A 21,950-nucleotide genomic window follows, 5' to 3' on the forward strand; every position below is an offset into this window, starting at 1 on the left:
AGAATAAATCACTGAAAAGGCAAGAAAGTCGATTATAATGAAGTCTTCCCGTTTACTCTAAGAGGAAGTGATGTCATAGTTTGTCCATGTATAGGAAATATATGCTTATCTTCTCTTAACTAGTCCAGCTAAACAGTCCTACCATTTTCAAAGCCTTAAAGTTAGCGAAATTCATTAGCAAAGCCCCGAACAAAGATGGATTCTATTTAATCTTAAATTAATCTTTTCCTCCAGGATTATTTACATTACACTTCTCATCTTCATCATTCGCCTTGGATTCCTCCCATTCACGTGTGCCTTAGAGCTCCGTACATTCTTGTATTATTAAGAGAAAACAGCGAACGATAAGTCCACGGCACCTCATCAGAGTGTACATGAGATGCTACGCTTCAGGAATATAAATGGCTTATTGCTGGGAGTTTGCCGTGGATGGTCTGCATTGCGTGATCGTGTTATGTACCAGGAAAAGGCACGAGACACACCGATCCATGCACGCGAGCTGATATTTAGATAGGAAAATACCTGGGTAAGATACCAGGAATTTGAGGGACAGTGAAAAGGTAAAAGATGAACGCAAGAGACGTGGGTTAGGTGTTGAGTGCTAGTTTATTCGTTGCGAAATCACGTGACTTTGCTTCTCTATTGTTTTTCCCCTCATCTGTGGAATCGTGATAGACAGTAGCACCGAAATAACAACGTATTAATGCACGAACATTCGGCACTGGACTGATCTTCTCGCTGTCTTTTAGTGTTGTTAAACTCCTTTTTTGAGCCCTTGCCGATTTTAAATGTTTGCGAGAGAGAGAAAATTGAAATCCACCAAAATAAATATGAAGACTCCTCGAGTTTACTTCTAAAGGAAAGAAAATAATTAGAAATAAAAAATTTCCTTTAGTTAAATAGCAAATGTGCAACTTACTTGCAGAGTTGATTTTCTGTAATTTTCCTAAGTCCTTTTGACTGAAACATCGAAATATACTATTTAAGATATTTTCCGTATTTATCCAAACACCACGCACTCCAAATGATCGATCCCTTTTTTGAAAAATAGAAACAAAAGTTTAAATAACGTGGTCCTTTTTGCAATGGCACGCTGAAAAGCAGCGATTCCCGTTTTTCTGCCCCTCCAAAATGTTAGAACATTCTTGTTATGAACTAAAGAATATGAAGTTTCAGAGTTTCATTAGTAAACACGGCAGGCAGCAGAAGTACATTATCAGTGCTGTTAAAGCAGCGTGCAGTTTTTTTTTTTTTCCTTTGGCTGCAAATACCATTTCACCGATTGGTACTCACCAGCCGATATAAGCTGTGTATGTTAATGATTGTGCACAAGTGAGTAATGTTGATCGTTGATCTAAGCGTATTGGGATACAAGTCGCGTGTCGGGAGTTGTTGGTTGTTTTGAAATAAACCAGATAAGCCACGAGGCATCAGTAAGTTGCCTCTGTAGATTTTATTTTGAAAAACCTTACCAAGATCAACTAATTACGGCGTTTAAGAACTCATGAAAGTTCTTTCCGTTTTACAACGTGAAGGAATTCTCCATTTCGGCCGTTTACCTGATAAATAAGGCTTTTTTTTGCATGGCTTAAAAGGGTAATGACGCTATCCGAAGCGCATCCGCTAGGGTAGTCTTCAAACACTGGAAAAAGAAAGAAAAGAAAACAATTGATGTTGCAGAGTATTAGTTAGAGCTTCATACATTTGTCGAATATAGTTTACTACTGACACGGAGCAAACCGTGTTCCGATATCCCCACTGTACCATAGTGTGTCGTGCGAAATGTAGAGAGAATCAGCCACTTCACGTCAGTATAGGAGTTTACCCGTTTATCGACGCAAACAGTTTCTATGGTGTTCAGTAGTGGGACAAAACAACGCGTCGGAGACAGGACTCAGAAATCAACTAATCTGAAGAATGTAAAGGTCGTCATTCTTTAAACAGGAATGAATTATATTTATCAGGGACAGCTGTACACACTTTATAAGGGAGAGAAATTCTGTAGGCGATTGAAGGTCATTTATTAGCTGTTCTCTTCTCTCTCATTCCATATACCTTTCACCCACATAATTCATGGTACAGAGTGATTATGCAAACAGTGCATTTCGTAGACCAGTTTATTAATGAGAAGGGGTGAAATAGCTAGTTAACGAATTTTGCCCGCCTATGAAAATTCTCTACTATAATCGGATTCATTCCACGCAACACTGCCACTAAAAGCAATGTTGCGTAGAATTAATATGCTATAATCTATGCTATCTAATATTTTGATAAGGAAGTCTATTATTAGTCAAGCAGAAATTTTCGCGAACCACTTAGGATTAATCCAGATTTATGATTTGTCTTAATATTGTATATAATCTGTGAGATTATTCTTAAATAATACATTCCTGTTTCCTTCAGCGCCGATCTACGAAACTAATACGTAACAAGCTCGCGCCAACGTGACAAGCACATCCACACCAGTGACTGTATTCTATTTACTCTGATGTTCCGAGATCCCCCGATCACAAATACTGGTCTGTTTTTCTTTCATAACAACCCCGTGTTTTCTATGAAGATCCCAAGATGGGATTGTATTGAGGGAACAGTGCAACCATCCAACGTGACATATCGAAGCCGTATTTCTAGATTTTCATGAATATGTGATTTCGGGTGACACATCTTGACTCAAAACTGAAGGCTTATAAGAAAACCGGAGAATAATTCATGACCCTATTCTATGAATAATTTAGAATACTTAAATTGGGTACTTTGCATTCCTGCAAATCCTGGTTGCGAAGCTACTCGAGAAGACTCCGAAGAACATTCTTAAATATTAGCAATTTTCATCTGAGATGCAGGAAAGTCGATGAGCGCGCAGATTTAATCTGTTTCCTTTCTTAATCAAACCAAGTCGGTACGGATTTTTATTCTTACTGCCGAAAACCCTCCATTGATGCCGTGGAATAGTCTCTTTGGAGTAAAATCAGCTCGGCAGGCCTCGCACTTATTTAAGACATTTGTTTAGAGGGAATATTCTCCTCGGAAAAAAACACCAAATAAAGAGATGTGATCGAAATTGGGGGAGTTATATAGCTGTACTCATTCGCTGTGATTGCACTTCATAAATAAGAGTCGAACTCCCAACACAGAGCAGTTAGAATCAAACCTTCAACTTCCTAGTGTTATATTAACAAGATCCTCTGAGATTTGCGATCGTCTGATATAAGAACTGCCGGCCCTTAGCACTTGATAGAGAATGTATCTATCTCGCAGTACACAGCACAGAATTCTTTATTAATTTTAAATGCGCAGCGTGGAGTATGATTAAACTTCTCTGCTTTGGTTCTATCCATATGTGTTGTCTTATGTAAGGGCACAACGTCTTATGTATGGTTTTATCCATATAAAACAATGCAAAATTGCTACTGTATGATATGTGCACTATATAGATTTTAATTCCTCTCCAAAGCCCCTTTTTTTCCACCATTGATTTTAGAAAATATTGTTCATTCTCTCTAGATGTATTTTCTAAACTCAAAAATGTTAGCATTCTAATTAAAGAGATAATTGTTTATTGTTCACCAGACATTTCCCTCTTAGCCGGGAAAGACGTCTTCGCTTATAGATGGCCACCGAAAAGAATAATTTCTCTTCTAATTCTAAAATAAATAAATAAAGGAAAGACGACACCCTTTTTGCTGTCACGACATATTACTAATGTGCAGAGTCCATTTATCACAAGGAGTATTGCTACCGCTTTCGTTTTGTGGTTGTTTTTCTTATTAAAAAATAAAAATAAATAACAGGTCATTTTAAAATTAATCTTGCAGTCCTAATATAAGTTTGCTTTCTAGAATCAATTTTATTCAAACACCCTTTTTATGTCTTTCGAAGAATACGTGCACTTATTACCAATTGTTAAGATTCAAAATTCAAACCAAAAAGATTGAAGAGAAAATAAATAATTTACGATGTGATATTTTGATAGATTTGTGTGCAGAACCCTGCCAAGAAATTTGAGCACCCTGGATGAAAGCAAGAAAATTCCGCCTTCGATCCTCTCACAAACACCAAACTGTCTCAGTGTTCGCTTTTTCGTCCCTAAACCTGAAAAGGGCTGTGTTCATAGTGTCCTTTATTTCCATCCTAGAGGACTGACGTTAGATATGGTTGCTTACAGTGGGCTCAGCAATCACTGGTAGATCATATCACACTTTTAATATTATATTATTTCGTTGCATAATTTAACACTACTAATAATCTACTCTCTTATTAACAAACCGCATTAGCCAAGTTCTTTCACCAGTCGCATTAGCGGCAATGTCTGTCAGTTGCTAACATAGAGATATAGATACGCCCTAGCGTTTTATTTACGTAGAAAAATATCCCTACAAGCTGATGCGTATCACACTCCAAACGCCATATTTAGCAGGTTGCTGTTCTCTAAAATAGGATGCAAACTCCCCTTTAATAGAATAAATTTGAATTTGGTTTAAAACACCTGATGATATTGATATTACTTCATTGATATTACTTAAAACACTTGTTGAGAGCATTTCTTCGTATGCAGTGTCGCGTGCGCCTTTTACAATGTCAGCTTATTTTTAATAAACCCAAAAATAAGAAAATTTTGACTTTGAATAAAACCTTACAAAACGTATAGAGAAAAAAAACTATTTTTCTAGGGACATAATTTATTCGTAAATTACTATAGCGAAGAACGAGTACGTCTCTAAGCTAAGAGAGCATTGGCGCAATTGTACGTCAGAATATGAAAAAAAAAAAAGTTTTTTTGCTAGGAAATCATCTAGTTTGGCGCAGGTTGTTTTATTGTCTCAAGTATAAGGAAAATGGTATGCGAGAGTTGATTAAGTTTTTTTTTTTTTTTTTCTTCTTCTGTTTGTATTTTCGTGCTCAGTGCAAAGACTACGTTATTATCAATAGTTTGTGGGAAGGATTCAAGAAATGGAAATAAAACATTTGCATTTTTATTTTGAAAATAATTTTAACTTTCAGATCTGTATGGTAGTTTGTTAATTTCGTTTTGGAGGGGGGGAGACTTCTTGGCCAATTGTTTATTTTTAGCGAAAATTCTCTCTCTCTCTCTCTCTCTCTCTCTCTCTGTCTTTTTTTTTTTTTTTTGTTTCTAAGTCACTCTAATTTGGAGCGAGGAAAAGATGAAAAATCGTCTTTGTGTGGCGAACTCTGCCGACTTGTACTATGAACATCCTTCTGGAAAAACAAATTCTAGTTAGGAATGATAAAAAAGCAACAAATATTCCAGTCACATGTTTCATTTATAGGATGGGAAGGGAAAGAGGGGAAAAAAAAATACTTTGGTTTACAAGTGAGCACTTCAGATCTGTACCGAGAGAAAATAATGGGAGTAGGGGGTTAATTCAGAAACTGGCTTTCTCACATGAGAATCAACTTTGGCACTTCCTTGTTAGTATCCGACGGTATACGATGAGCCATGCGTGTGTGGGAATACTATTACGATAGGCAAGCGACTTGGCAGACCCTTATCTAACTTCGGATCACTTCTTCATAATGAAGTTACTCGAGTCGACTCATGGAAATGATGAGGAATCTGCAGTTTCTTGCAGTCTAACAGAACCACGCGCTTTGTAGCAAGGGACCATGCATCAGGTGCCGATCACCACACGCATAATATCCTCGCCCCCTTGCACTTCCTGTAATTCAGAAAAGGAGGTAGGGGGGAGTTAGCCCTCGTCCTTGGCATAACAAGTAGCGCGCGCCGTTTAGCTACCTGCCCGCTGTTGCTACCGTTGCTCGCGAATCCCAGGTGATAGCGCTGGAGAACGGCAGTAACTTGCGCAATCGCTGGAGGAGAGAATTCAGCTTGAGTTGTTTTTATTTCGCGTTAACGAATGGCTTTTCTGAGACCGGAGCTCGGTTGAAGTGGATTTGGACCAAGTTGAATGGCAGGTATTAGGTAACTGTTCCATCATTTAATCTCGGTGTCATTTCAATCCTTAGAATTATCCAGGATGCATTATCTTAATGAGGGAATCTTTGTAGCCCAACACGGAGTTCGAGTGGCTGATAAACTTAATCAGAATGCATTATCCCTGTAAAGCTGAATTCCTGCAGTCACGGGATATCTCGTTATAGACACCTTTCTAATGTTTTATTTAAGCAGGGTTTTTTTATTTGTTTATTTCCGCTGCCTTAGGTATTATTCGGCCCAATTAATTATACAGTCATTTACATTTCAGAAATCCTTTTTTCTTCTTTTCTTTTTTTCCTTTCTTTTTTGAAGTCTTTACTAGCTGGGACAGTGCGCATTAAATCTCACAATGAAAGCAAATAAATTCACAGGCGGTCTTTTTTTTTTACTGAAAGTGGGATTATGGATTTTAGGAAGCTTATCAAAGGATCACTGTGCAAATGATTTAATGTTGCAAGTACGAGTCGCTACTTTACGCACACGCGAAATTTTATTTTTGCTAATGTGCTCAGTGGTGAAATAAATTTTTCCCTGATGTTTACAGTGAAATATTTGTGTATTCAACTCGGTATAACGAATCTAAAATTAATTAATTCTATAATATTAGATGAATTTGAAATATTTTAAAAAAGGGGAGGGGAAGCAAACTAAACTATCGTGTCAAAAGTCGTGCCACACCCCTTTGATACAGGGTTTCTGTGACAAAATATACAAATATTTTGGCTTATAAAAGTTGATCAACGGATAGTGCGGAATTTATTTCAGAAGGGAATAACAGTTGGATGTCATGTGAAGAAAAATATGAAAAATATTTGTGTGTGAAATTAAAAATTCCCAGATCGACAATTGCAAATGCTGAATTGGCATGGTGCTAGGCACCCAAACCTGGACTATGTTTCAAGGGAAATTGGTCCTGTGGAACCATGAATGTTGTATTCTATATTACTATTCTAGACAATTCTGTGTGTGCTCTGCATTGTAGCAATTTTATGGAAGTGGCCCTTACAATCTGCCAACACGACAACGCTACATGTCACAAAGCAAGGATTGGGAGAGAATGATCCGGTTGAGGCCGTCCTCAGCCCATTTGAACATCTTTGAGTTGAATTGGAGCACAGAATTAGGGCAAAGTCTCAAGACAATCTTCTGTTCGTGGAGTTCATCAATGTTTTAAAGGAGAAGTGAGCGCAGCACCAGCAATTTTCTACCCGAGATTTGCAGAAAGTCTTCAATAATGCATTAGAAGCAAATGTAGTCAAAGATGGGTTAACACGCTATTAATTTCTTTGAAAAAAAATCATGTTTTGTTAACAACCATATGATGTCCGCCATTACTTTTAGTAAGATAATATACATTCCAACCTGTGACTACTGTGTACAGATTTCATAGTGCCAACTGTTTTGGTTTTATCAAATTCTTTATTATTGCTGATAAGTACAGAACATGTACTAGAGACAATAATTCTCATCAAGGCGACATGGCCAGGAGTTTTACATTATAAATGAGATTAATTGGCAAAAAAAAAAAATTACCGTTACATGGAAATTATTAGTTACACAAATTAAACATGTAAAAATGAAATATAATAATGAAAATATGGAGGAAATTATCCCAGTTCCACAGATGTAATCCACTCGAGGAGCACGTGACGGTATTTGTAGTCGGTAGCCAATTTCTGAAGGTCGACTCCAAGACGGAGCAGTGCCTGGGCAGGTAGGAACCGACTACACAGTTTCAGCCGGTTGTATTTGAGGATTAGTGTGGGTTCTGACCTCAAGAATGGCGGAGGATTGTGCCACTGACAGAAATCCCAGCTGTTTGGGGCGTTTATCACTCCTGTGTACATTTTTACTGAGGTCATTTACTGAGGCCTGTTGTCAATTAACCTCGGGAGCCTGGGTACATTTAGCTGCTCAGCCATGTCAGTTGTTCTCAATTGAGGGGGTCGGCGATGCTTATTTGTGGCCCATTTCAGGGTCCAGTATTCACACGAGAACACCGATTTTTGAAGTGAGGGCGACGCAGATGCCCAAATTTCAGCAGCATATAAAATAGCCGGATAAACAGTGGCTTGAAGATATCTGGTAGTGGTTGCGGCATCGTTGGAATGAAGCAAGTGTTGCTTCGCTCTCCAGCGTAGGGTGTTAAATCGCTTCCGGAGGTATTCTGCGTGAACATTAAATTTCAGCTTCGGATCAAAATAGACCCCGAGGTCCTTATGGCAGGTAACCACGGGGATGAGAATACCCAAAACTGATGGTTGAATTACTGTTGGTTGCTGTTTCAATGATTAAATCATTATTGCAGATTTTGAAGGGTTAAAGTTTAACCCAAACATCTTCAAGTAAGTTGAAAGGGCGGTCAAGTTCTCTGTGATGGAAGACGTAATTGTCATTGGGTTTGCAGACGGTGGGATTAAGGTAAGGAACTTTATATCGTCGGCATATATTATAGCATCATCACGAGGACTCATGAAAGGAATCAGAATAGCTGAGAAGAGAAGGGCAGACAGGACACCACCTTGTGGGACTCCTGCATTGATTTTTCTTGTAAAGTGGGTCTTCTTCAAAGTGAGGTGGACACTTCTATTCTTCAATAAGGCGGTGAGGAAAGCTAGTAGGTCTCCATTAATCCTGAAGAAGAATTGCAGAAGACTGAGAAGGTCTGTGACGTCTAGACTGTCAAAAGCAGCTTCAATATCGGCGTACACTATAGCTAATTCAGATTTAGTTTCGAAGGCTTGAAGAATTAATATCTGTGCGGCCATGAGGTTTGTTATGGTGGATCTATTTTCGACTGCGAAATGGAACTGTTTCGGCTTCTGTGGCATCAGCTGTTTGTTTAATTCTGGAAGGAGTACCTTTTCTAGAAGTCTGAGGAGGGTGGAAGAAGTTGAGAATTGGTCTGAAATCTTTTAGGCTTGTTGGTGCTTTAACCTTAGGTAGTGGCCTCACAGAGTATTCATTCCATTGAGCAGGGAAAACTTTTAGCAGAAAAAATTTTGCCATGCATGTGCCTTGTACATGTCCGGAGAGCTTTATATATATATATATATATATAATTTTTTTTTTTTTTTTTTTTTTCAATATGAATACATTCGTTTTATGTCAAGTTTTATTTATCTATTTCGATTTAAAAGCCACCATTATAAGAATCTGCTCATACTTAGCTGCGAGAATATCGCTCATTGCTTAGCAGGTGCTTTTACTTTCTCTATCTTGGAAAGTTACAATGTCAGCATGTTGTGTGGAATGTTCACTTGTAAATGGTTAATGCTTCTAATCATTTGCTTTTAAATCTGACACCATTGCGCTAAAGACGATGGAATAAAAAACTTCCATTTTTACGGTTGGAGAAAGTGTTGTTAATATAATTAGGGAAGGACGTTACGTGGTTGTTTTCTAATAAAATTATTACTATATTTAATACCATGTGAAATTAATAATATAGTTTATTAAACTATTCGCCTAAACTACTATACATTAAGGTGACGTTTGAAGCATCTTACCGATACCCATCATCAGACCATGCTGCTGACAGACTCCTCTTGCCGATTTTCCCAGAAACGTACGCACATCGGGTTTCTGAGAGCATAGGCAAGAGGAGTCTGTCAGCAGCATGGTCTGATGATGGGTATTGGTAAGATGCCTGAAACGTCACATTAATTATAGTTTAGGCGAATAGTTTTAATAAACTATATTATTAATTCCACGTGGTATATTGTTTGTTGTTTATTTGGTTTTTAGGAGCATTAGAAACTAAGGCCATATTGCTCCGGGATATGCGGTGATCATTCCCTGACCTTTCCGCGTCCTCCGTATTTGGTGGTGACGGGCTCGAACCCCGGTCTAATCAAGAAGCGTGTGCTACGCACTGCTGCTCCTTCCCACCTGGCTATGGCGGCGCCTTCACGTGGTATAATAGTGGTATTAAATCTTAGTGTTGTTAATTTTTTTATACTTGTATTATTCTACAGATTGTTTGTTAAATCTTACATTTTCTCAGAGTATATATTAATATACGAAGTTGTGATCAACAAGTTCTGGGACTGACTTTATATTTTGATATTGTGGCGTGGTAGCGAGTTGAGACGTCGTCGCAGAATATCCGATGCCTCTTCTGGATATAATAACGCATGAATTACCCTTTTATCTCAGTCATTCAGAATTAGCCCGTGTTGAATAGATGTCATGTGTTTCGTCGTATTTTAAAATGAGAACGATTTTACTGAGCAGCGAACTTGTATCATTTTTTTTATAAATAGGGAAAGTACGTAATACATTTAGGGCAATAATCTCAGATTACGCAGAACTTAACTAACATATAAGTTAGTGCTAGAGCATCATGTCTATATGTAGCCAACTACTGAGTAGTTGAGGAAATGACATCATTTCAGTATAACTCATATTGTGAATACCTTCACAACTCGTTTTGTTGTGTGGCAATAGCAATGATGCCATTGCTATTGCCCTGAATCATTTTTTTAATCTTAATGACTTGTACACCATCAGGCATCGCTCATATTGTGAAGTTATACTTCGCAACTGGGTTGTCATCATTGCAACACCAAGGTACCTGCCCACCCACCGATGAGGAGCCAGGAAGCTCTGAGACGGTGCCGTCTGGGTGGTGGTATCCGCTGAGAAAAGGTAACAGTAGTCTTCTCCATTGGTGAAGCGTTACTTATTCGAGGTAGTGAAATGTCATGGTAACTCGTTGTGAATGTATTCATAATATGAGATATACTTAAATGATGCCATTTCTCAACTACTTAGTAGTTGGCTACGTATAGACATGATGCTCTAGCACTAACTTGTACATCATAGGGAAAGTGCAACAGAAACCCACTAAATGTTAAAAAGGGGAAGATGCAGTGGTTTGCAAAGTTTAGAGAGCCGCTTGTCTGTCGAAGATGATCTTTGCTCTGTCTGTCCAATTATTCAGTCGCTCTTTGTTCGTGATCTGATCGGGGATGATCGACATTTGACTCTCTGCGAAGTCGGTAGTGAAATTGGTATTTCTTATGGGATATAATCAATTTTAACTCATGATTTCGGAATGAACGCATTTCAGCGAACTTTCAAAGCTTCATACTCATCGGATTTAGCTCCCTGTGATTTGACTTTTTGTTTTCCAAGATTATGGTTCCACCTTAGATCTGCAACGACCGGGAAACTTCTCCAGAACGCAACACAGGAACTATTCCCTGTCAGAGACTTGGTAATTTGGAATCTCCTCACTTCCATGTTCTCTTGCTTAAAATCTCTCTACCTCATTGTGTCAAATTCATTTGTTGTCTCTACCGTTCTCCCAACCCCACTAATCACTTGGAGCTCTTTGACTTCCTCTCTTTGCAACTTGACTTTCTCCAGTCCAACTTTCCTAACCGTGAGGTAATTTTCCTTGGTGATTTTAATGTTCATAACTCCAGCTGGCTTCCGTTTTCTAGTCACACCGACCCAGCTGGTCAAGATGCTGAGGCTTTTGCAATTACTAATGACCTTGCACAGATTGTTCATTTACCTACAAGAATACCGGACAATCCTAATCATACAGACAACACGCTTGATCTGTTTCTCACAAACAACCCTTCTAAGTACACGGTTGAAGTGAGATGTCCTTTAGGCACTTCATCACAACTTGGTGATTGTCTCTTCTCCAATGGAGCCTTTATCTCATGGCTATTCCCAACCTCGTGTTGTTTGGCATTACAACAATGCAAAATGGGATGACCTGCGAGATTTCTTTTCTTCTTTTCCTTGGTCGGATTACTGTTTTAAAACTTCTGATGTGAGCGTTTGCTCAGATCGTGTCAGTGAAATTATTCTTGCAGAAATGGAATCCTTTATCCCATACTCCACTTTAAAATCTCGTCCTTTATCTAAACCTTGATTTTTCAATAAATGTGCTAAGACTGCTCAAGAGAAGAACGCTGCATATCGTAATTGGCTTGTTTCTAATTCTTCAGTTTCATTTTCTACCTACACCAAAGCTCGCAACAATTGTAAAGCAGTTATTAATCAGTCCAAACTGCAGTTTGAACAGGCTAAGAGTAGAAGGCTTGCTTCTTGCCCTAATGGTAGCCGAGCATTCTGGTCTCTTGCCAAAGCTATTGGCCGCAACTTTTGCCCATCTCTGCTCCCACCTCTGTCCAAACCAGATGGTTCTGTTGTCACTTCAGCCAAGGATAAAGCTGACCTGCTAGAATCCCATTTTTCTTCCAACTCATGTATTAATGATCTTGGTAAAACACCTCCCACCATTCCCAACACGCTCCATTCAATGCCTCCTGTGGTCTTCCGTCAAAAGGATGTCAGAAGGATTTTGACGAATCTTGATGCTAAGAAAGCTCCAGGTCCCGATGGTATTTCTCCACTTGTTCTCAAAACCTGTGCTCCTGAACTTACTCCTGTTCTTTGCCGCCTTTTTTCACTTTCTTATTCCAGAGGTGTTTTTCCTTCTGCTTGGAAATTTGCTCATATCCAGCCAGTTCCTAAAAAGGGTGACAAATCCCTACAAGTTTGTAGGGATTTGTCCAAACCAGATGGTTCTGTTGTCACTTCAGCCAAGGATAAAGCTGACCTGCTAGAATCCCATTTTTCTTCCAACTCATGTATTAATGATCTTGGTAAAACACCTCCCACCATTCCCAACACGCTCCATTCAATGCCTCCTGTGGTCTTCCGTCAAAAGGATGTCAGAAGGATTTTGACGAATCTTGATGCTAAGAAAGCTCCAGGTCCCGATGGTATTTCTCCACTTGTTCTCAAAACCTGTGCTCCTGAACTTACTCCTGTTCTTTGCCGCCTTTTTTCACTTTCTTATTCCAGAGGTGTTTTTCCTTCTGCTTGGAAATTTGCTCATATCCAGCCAGTTCCTAAAAAGGGTGACAAATCCCTCTCATCCAATTATCGTCCCATTGCAATTACTTCTACTCTTTCTAAAGTAATGGAGAAATCAATTAATCGCCAACTCTTAAACTACCTAGAAACTTTCCGCCTGATCAACGATTGCCAGTATGGATTCCGCCAGTGTCGATCCACTGGTGATATTCTGGCTTATGTTACCCATTTATGGACTAATTCAATGGAAAGGTTTCGTGAAACACAAGTAGTTGCTTTTGACATCTCAAAGGCTTTCGATCGTGTTTGGCATAAAGGTCTTCTAAACAAACTTCCATCTTATGGTTTCCCAACGGTTTTTTGTAATTGTTTATCCAGTTTTCTCTCTGATCGCTCACTGAGAGTGATGGTAGATGGCTCTCTGCCTTCTAACTTCTCCACTAATGCTGGTGTCCCCCAAGGTTCAGTTCTTTCCCACACTCTTTTCCTCTTGTATATTAATGACCTTCTTCCATTGACTGGAAATCCTATCCATAGTTTTGCCGATGATAGCACATTGCTTTCCGCTTTCCATTTTGAGAAACCTTGCCCTGCTCAATCAGCTTCAACTTCTCAAAAATCTGCTACCAATTCCTTAAATGCCGATCTTCAGGTAATTCTCCAGTGGGGCAAAGACAAGTTAGTTGATTTCAATCCTTCTAAAACTCAGTCTTGTCTTATATCTCGCAAAAAGGGTTCTTCTGCTCCTATGCTTATCGTTGGTGACACTCCGATTTGTAGGCAAAATGATCTCTCTTTTAGGGATTACCCTGACTTCTAATCTCTCTTGGCTCAAGCACATTAGAAATATTGCTTCCTCTGCATCTAAAAAAACTTGGTTTTCTCTTTCGCTCTCGGCGTTACTTTTCTTCCAAACAGCTGTTCACTCTATAAATCGCAAATCGTCCTGCCATGGAATATTGTTCCCACATCTGGGGTAGTGCCCCCAAAACCTCTCTCAGGCTTCTTGATTCCATTCAGAAGAGGGCAGTTAGGTTAATTAATGATTCATCTCTAACAGAGTCTCTCCACTCACTATCTCATAGATGTACTGTATGCCTTTTCTACAGATACTTACATGGGCACTGTTCTTCTGAATTGGCTTCTATAATTCCCGCTCTCTCCTTCCTTCAAAACAGTTCGAACACGTGCAGCCACCAGCCAACATTGATTTACTGCCCAACTTCAAGCTCACAGAACCAACTTTTCATCTTCCTCGTTTATTCATTCAACTGCCGTTTTCTGGAACAACCTTCCTTCATACGTATTTCGTGAAAATTACAGTCTACAGAAGTTAAGTCTCATGTCAACAAATATCTTCTTTCGTCTTCTCAACCTCCATCCAATCCAAGCACGGTACTCAGTACTATAGGTTCTACCCAGAATTCTTGCCGGCATATACAGATGGATCGAAGTCCGAAGAATTTGCTGGGTCTGTTTGTGTTTTCCCAACCAAAACAATCTGCAATCGTATTCCGTATGAATGCAGCATATACACTGCAGAACTGATTCAAAAGAACTAGCCTTGGATCATATAAAATCCCACCACTACCAAAGGTGCATATATATACCGATTCCCTAAGCGTATTACAGGCCTTATCCAAGGTGAGAAGCACTCACCCAGTATTGTGCTGGGTGCAGCAAACATTACACTCCTTCTTAAAGTTAAACTTCGCAATATTCGCTTTTGCTGGATCCCTAGCCATGTTGGTATTAGAGGCAATGATTTGGCTGATGCAGCAGCCAAATCAGCAACGTCACCAAGTAGTATCCGCTTGTCTGTCCCCTGTACAGACTGCAAGCAACTAATTCACAAAAAAATTATGCGTACGTTGGCAAGAAGCTTGGAATGGGTGCCCTACCAACAAGCTGAATGAAATTAAGCCTGTTATAATGCATTGGCATTCTTGTCAGCGCAGGGTTCGCCGGGAGGAAGTAGTTCTTGCTCGTCTACCCATAGGACATTCTCACCTGACGCATTCGTATTTGCTGAGGGCTGATGATAATCCTGTGTGTAGATATTGTAGCGTATTTTTAACTATTCGTCATATTTTAGTAGAATGTACTTTTTTTAATAATGAACGCCGTTTATGTTTTACCCATTTGTCTGAGCCTTATACACTCAGGCAGATTTTATCGGACGACGACAATGTGTCAGATGTACTCAAGTTTTTACAACTAATTAATCTATATAGTTTTATTTAAATTTCTTCCATATTTAATACATTATAACTGTGTTTATGGCATATGTTATTTTATCGTATATTTTTTACATATTTCTTATATATTTATATCTTATACCTCTAGACTTGGCGCATTATAGCCTTAGATGCTGATGCGCCATAAAAATCCTAATAACCAACCAACTATAGGTTCTAATACATCTCATGTTTGGGGTTTACAAAAAAAAAAAAAAAAAAAAAAAAATATTAACAATTCCAAAAGGATCCTGTTAGGTGAATCGTTGTGTGTGTTCTGTCTCTCGTTGTACAATATATGACACCTGATTTATTCTTACGCAGGGGCGAATACTCTATTGTAAATTTCATTTCAAATGTACCTTATGTGTTTCTTCGTAGTATCGGGTTGATAAATCTTGCAAAAACAGCTCAGAATACTTGAATATACCTCGTCTCTTTTATATTTCACCACGGCCACATAGATTGGAGGATTTTAAAACTAGTCACTTGACAAGAACGTTATCGTTAACAGTATTTTGCCGTCACTTGGAAATTTCCACCGCAGTGAACGGAAAAAGGATGTATTAGTACTTTAGTATTTGACCACTCGGCTAAGTGAGGTTATGCACCGATCATTCTAAACTAGTGGGAAGATAACTTAAAATATTTCAGTCCTTCGAAAACTTAATCCTGTTTTAGTATGCGCATACAAATCTTTCAGGTAAGCTCATTTATTTGTAGAAGCCTAACACAAACATCGCTTTCTCCGCATCAAAAAAAACTTTGCTTATTATCTCTTTTTTATTTTTTTCCTGAAAAGCTGTTTTTTTTTTTTTTTTTTTCTTTGGTAGTTATTGGCGCATCGGCTTCTGTGGCCATAATGCACCTCCCAAGGTTTTTGCAGTACTTTGATCCAAGCCCGAGGCGGGATTCGAACCCGCGACCTTTGGTTTGCCAGGCAGGCGCTTTACCCACCCGGCTAGCCCGGTCGGCTGAAAAGCTGTTAGCTCAGTATAAATCTCCAACTCGCCTTACCAAATTGTTTATTAAATCTGTATATTTTCGGCAGAGTATGAAACGAGGTGAGATCAAAAAGTTCTGGGATTGACTTTTATCTTGAACTTGCGACTCGTCGCAACATGTTGGTGACTCATAAACAGTAATAATGCATGATTTATTATCTGAAATAATAAATGAAAAGTCTGAAATAGCATGCTTTGTGGAATATTGTTCTAGCATTTGGAAGGGGTGTCCCCGAAACCTATTTAATTCTACTTTAAAATGTATCTACTCTCTATTGCACTAGATCTTAACTTTGATCTACACGTCTTCTCAGATATTGGCATTTTTAATTTCTCTACTTGCTTCTAAACCGGTTAGAACATGTGGAACGGCCAGGCTCCAGCCATCACGTTTCAAGTCGAAACTAATGCATTAATTTTTTCTTTATTTATTCTGTTTATTCCTGTTCTTTGGAATAATTTTCCTTCGTGTGGCGAAGATTGAGAAAAAAGTAAGGACAACCAGGCAATAACAGGAAAGTATATATTCTCTGGTTATTGATTACATTCTTTCAATATAATCGCAGCCACTTTATATTCTTTTTCTGTACCCATGGTAACCTCGAAATTTCACCTACAGAACAGATTTTATTGATTTCTGCAAGAGATCGGCCTGTGGCATTTAAAATATTGTCTATTTACAAAAGGCCTCGAAAAGGTTCTTTCTCTCTGGAGAAAAAGTCGAAGTCGCAGGAGCTCTCCTCGCCTGAAAAACTACGACACGAACCAGGCTGATTGTTGTCATTTTTCATTATTATCTTGAAACGATGCCATGGGATGCCACCTGTCAAGCAATTTCTGAATTAAGCGAACTGGGGGAACACTCGAGCTGGGTGACCTACTATCAAACTGATCTGTTTAAATCCACCATATTTGCGCATCAGGACTATATGCGCATGTACTCCTTGCATCAGTTAATTGATACAAATGAGTACATGCACTTTTGTACAGTTTGTGTACTTCTGTGGGTCTATCGCTTTTTCCTCCTTTAATTTTCCGTTCTCTTTTCAGTATTTCGACTTCATTACACATGCAAAACAAAATGAGGTATAATATCGACGTGTGTTGCCATATTCTACTATTTCTAAATTGGCATACTTCATCGAGTTCCGTGCGCCGAAATTTGTCTTGCATTAATAAATTTACGAAGTTTATAAGGGTAACCAATTCTCGAATGTTATTTATCAAAGTAAAATAAATCCTCATTCCGGATTTAATTCGTTTTCCATGCATTTTAAGCTCGCTACAATTTTTCTGCTCAGCTAGTTATTATCTGTACATTAATAAAAAAATAATAATAAATAAAGAAGAAGAAGAAATTCTAATCTTCACAGTCTTTCCAAATTATGCTAATTCACGGAACTTTAATAATCGTAATGTAATTTTTCCTTCACTCTCTTTTATCGCTGCGAAGAAAGAACTTATTTATGCTGCATCCACCAGATCGTTAAAAACCAGGATGGCTGTGATGGGCAGATTGAGGACCGAAATTTATTCCTAGATTAGATCGCTTTCATACATTTCTCGTGCTGCGTCTATCTGTCTCTTCATCTGTGTGAAATCTAGTCTTTATTTAAAAGCTGGAAATACTGCTTTTGTTCTAGAAATGTCCGGGAGACAGAGAAAAGAGAAGTAAGATCGCTTTTGACATCCCAGCCACTGCTGTTTCAATGCTGCCCGGACAATAATGCCGAACCTCTCATATTCTGCTGTCATGATAAGTGTAGTCAAGGAACCGCAGGGAGAACACCCGTCAGATTTTGTTACGGCAACCAGCTTCAACTTTCTTGCCAAATTATTGTCTTTGAACGAGACGCAGAGTCGCTGTCACGAGGAGTGTTCGCAGAGTCGTTATGTTAGGGCCTTTTGTCCATTCTTTTGAAGTAAGTTCAATCTCAGACAGCACCTCTGGCAGGCTAATGAGGCACAAAATGAAGATAACACAGGGGTGGATCCGCCCATCTCGGAAACGATGTTCACGTTGAAAAAGGGGCGGGTGGAAGGAGAGTGGAATGGCCGTTGAAAGATATTGGTTAACCTTTCTGAGATAGAAAGTTAACTTTTACGAAAAAAAAAAAAAAAGAGTGCGAATCATAAGAAAGATCGATTCGAACAGCATATGGATATGAACAACAATACAGCGAAGCATATCCCGTAGAATCCATGTCCTTGCTCTATTTGTCATTTTCGAAAAGAGCGTATGACAGAATCGGACTTTCAGAGTCCACGGTGACTTTCTTTTCTGTTTCATTTGGTTGAAAAATGATTTCGTGGTCAGTGCTTGTCTGTGCGTGACTCACTTACAGACAACCATAACTCACTCTTGAATATGCAATTGTAGGTGCATGTACACCTACCGGTTCTTTCTATACTTGCCGGCATCATTTCTTTCTCTTTGAAAATATGCACTTCAGAGATGACTGCAGAGACGGCCGAATAGGATGGGATCGAACAAATATTATTCAGTCTTTTTCTATCTACTTATAAAACAAAAAGGAGCGAACAGATAAAATAGATAGAGAGAGAGAGAGAGAGAGAGGGGGGGAGCAGGCTGATAGAAAAAGTATGGAATGGATGAGATCAGTTCCAGCATTCCAGATTATTTTTCTTCTACCTCACTTTCTTCAAGTCAAATCTAATAAGCTTCCATTTTTGCTTCAGTTTTACAAGAACCACAAAACGTGTATGCCGAGCCAGAAGGTTTTCAGATCTCCGCTATCAACGGCTGCTGGCATTTTGCCATTCCTGCTTTCAGAGTGCCAGAATCCTGATGACAAGCTTGTTGTTGAAATTATTAGATAAATTGACGGAAGCGTCAGAGATGAAAAAAAGGGGAAATTTGTTACGCTATCATTCGTTTGTATTGGTGACTCAGCTGCCGCTCTATTCCGATAAACGAGAGAGAGAGAGAGAGAGAGAGAGAGAGAGAGAGAGAGAGAGAGAGAGAGAGAGAGAGAGAGAGAGAGAACGTTGTGCCATAAGGAATAAACTTCTTTATTGACAAAGGTCTCGACAGGTCAGTCATTCATAAACCGAGCCTTCCCCCCTCTTCTTTACATGAAGTTGATAATCTTCATCTAATTACTATCCGATTCGCATAATTTTCCCCGTTGCCTAAGTATCCTTGAAGTTTTATTAAGGCACACCTACTGTATTATATTCATATTAAGTCTTCCGACCTAAGCTGAATCAACATGGCCTCTCTGTATTATTTCAAGCTACACGAATTCCAAGCTGTTTGTATCCTAATTCAGTATTTATCTATTTGTTCGCTACTCTGGCGAAACATTAATACAGTACATATCCAGCAGACTGAATCACTTTTTTCTTCACTATTCGTGTTTAAAAAGAGAGAAATAAATTTTGCTGCAGTTATAAAATCTTCCAGAGGGCGCCACTTGCATAATCCTTACTATGGGCAATTGAGGACAACAGTAAACAAATTAATTCTTTCCTCTGATAATTTCAACGAGGATATGCTTCAGATTAGAGGGTGGGATAATGTGAACAGTTCTTTCTAACAGTTCTTTGTGATTTATGAATGATAAATGAAATGAACGATGAAAATAATGAAATATAATAAATTAATAGTGCTATGTTACATTTTCATTAAAACGGCCTAGTTTCTATTGTTACTAAACGTTCAAATAAATCTCTACATTTATGCGCTTAGTTACAGCCATATAGCCCAAGTTACGAGTGTCTTGATTCACATTATTTTCTACCTAATGCGTGTTATATTTTCTACCTAATATTAATGTGTTATATTAACTTGGAGTAACCTTAATTTGACTTGCTAATTAATACATACCAAATCTTTATCGTCTCATAAAAAATAAGAATTATAGTTTTTCTGGAAAAAAACAAAAAAAAAACACCAATTTAGAGAAACATAATACCGAAATATGAATTTAAATTAAGATCAGTTATAACATATTATAATTTGAATATTTTAAATTGTTCCCCGGTTGTATTTAAAAGTATAGAATAACGTTTAAATAGTTTTGTTGCGTTCCGATCATAACAGCGATTATTTTCATTCACTTCATTTTATCGATAATAAATGCTTATTAATACTTATTTTAATTTGTATTTATCCGATTAATTAGCTGGATTATTCGCTGATCAAAAACAAAGAGTTATATTTAACAGAAACATAATGAATTCATAGTTCATTGTAAATGTGTTATTTATTTAAATAAATGCATTATTTTATAGGATGTCTCGCCAAGGGAAACCCACCATCTCAGGGACGAATGCGCCCTCTACCGGTACTCCTGCAGGTATTTCCTCTAATGTGCCATCGCCAGTCGCCCAACAAGCACAACAGTATTTAGAGCAAAATATTAAGGCGTGGATGAAACCAAAGCCACAAAGTCAGGTAAGAGATCACCTCACTCTGTTTAGCTACTTCTGTCGTTTTCTCCTGTAAAATAAACGATTCTCAAAATACACTGCATAAATAATCTTATTTGTGTCAAAAGATCGACAGTTTGCTGTTCTTACATGAGAACAAAACGGCAATTTTCATTAAATTAAGTTTTGTACACAAGGAGGAGTGGATCTAAGCAGGGATCCACGGTAGGAAAGAAAGGTAGTCAATAGTTTCGACTCATGAGGAAATGTTCCTGTCAATGCACTGCAGAATAGGATCGGGTGACTATTACCGCCATCTAGTGTTTATCATCTTTTACAGACGATTACACCACCTTATCTATCTGAGGTCTGTTTTTCTTCCATCCTTAATTACTCTTAATTCGTCATTAATGGATTTTTGTTAATATACAGGCTTTAATTAATTAGCAAAAAGTTTGAAATTAAGCCAGTTTTTCTTCATTCCTCATCGTGTGGCTGTTTGGAATAACCATAATATTTTTATGGCACTAGACATCACGATGAAGACACCATAGTTGAATGTGTAACACATAATTAATGGTCGCCTTGAGTGAGGTGGTTGACGAGCAGGAACAATCGGGAGAAACCAGAATCCGAACTTCAGAGTGATAACAGATCACTGCATTCATTTAGCCTTATCTGGCCGTTTTTCGCAGGCGACTTAACGAACAGACCAAATCTATAATTTCGTATGATTCGCACATTGAAGCTAAATTTAATGTTATGATAATTAATTACAAAAAAATTTTTTTTTCTCTTTCGAGAAAAACTCCGAATCTCGTTAATCTGCAGTCTCGTTAATTCGAAGACTTTTATTGATAAAACCGAATCCCACCTATGATATTTTTAAAGTGATTTTGTTTTGACAAATTAACCATGCTCTCTCGTTTTGTTAGCACAAATAAAGTAAAACGGTTTGTACTTTTTTGTCAACCAATCCTAATACACGGAAAACTTTTCGGTCTTTTAGTGCCGTAGGTCAAAGAAAGAGTAGCGACGCGAGAGTCATGTTTCTCTCCGAGGTAAATGAGTATGTCAGGGCTGTGTGACACAGCGAGGAAGAAAAGCGGATAATATTCCCTTTTGTGACAGGCGAACCGTCGAATTTTCACCAGTGATTGGTAGTGTGATTTCCGGTAGCCAGGCTATGGCAGGTGACGCTGATGTTCCCCGGTTGTTAAGGCTAACGGCAAAAAGAACTCCTCCTCCCTGTGACACCTTGATTGCCTTTTCTTGTATCTACCAGAGACGCCAGTAACCGTATGTAAGATGGAGACAGCGGAAGAAAGGCAACACTATTCGTTTACTTCAGGTCTTTGCATCGTTTGGCTTTGATTCGAAGCAGTAGACTCAATCAAAGAGCTCCAAAGAGTTGTGATAATGGTTAGGTCTCCGAGAGCAGAAATTTTAACTGAAAACAAAATTGCTGGTTGTTTTCGTCTCAAGATTGCGGAGAAGTTTATCATTTTATTTGTA

At 38.4% G+C, this 21,950-nt stretch overlaps 1 protein-coding gene across 1 annotated transcript in view; it reads left to right on the top strand.

The window, feature by feature from the left end:
• LOC150084809 (uncharacterized) overlaps positions 1-21,950 on the top strand; it is a 360,370-nt gene that overhangs the window by 33,792 nt on the left and 304,628 nt on the right. The window contains exon 2 of the mRNA XM_090376620.1: positions 20,298-20,460. Coding sequence (XP_090232746.1) covers positions 20,298-20,460 — 163 coding nt within the window. The remainder of the gene's footprint in view (positions 1-20,297; positions 20,461-21,950) is intronic.

The sequence above is a fragment of the Mastigoproctus giganteus genome, chromosome 6 (genome assembly GCF_048544385.1).
Source record: "Mastigoproctus giganteus isolate SK-2022 chromosome 6, ASM4854438v1, whole genome shotgun sequence".
NCBI classification, from domain to species: domain Eukaryota; kingdom Metazoa; phylum Arthropoda; class Arachnida; order Uropygi; family Thelyphonidae; genus Mastigoproctus; species Mastigoproctus giganteus.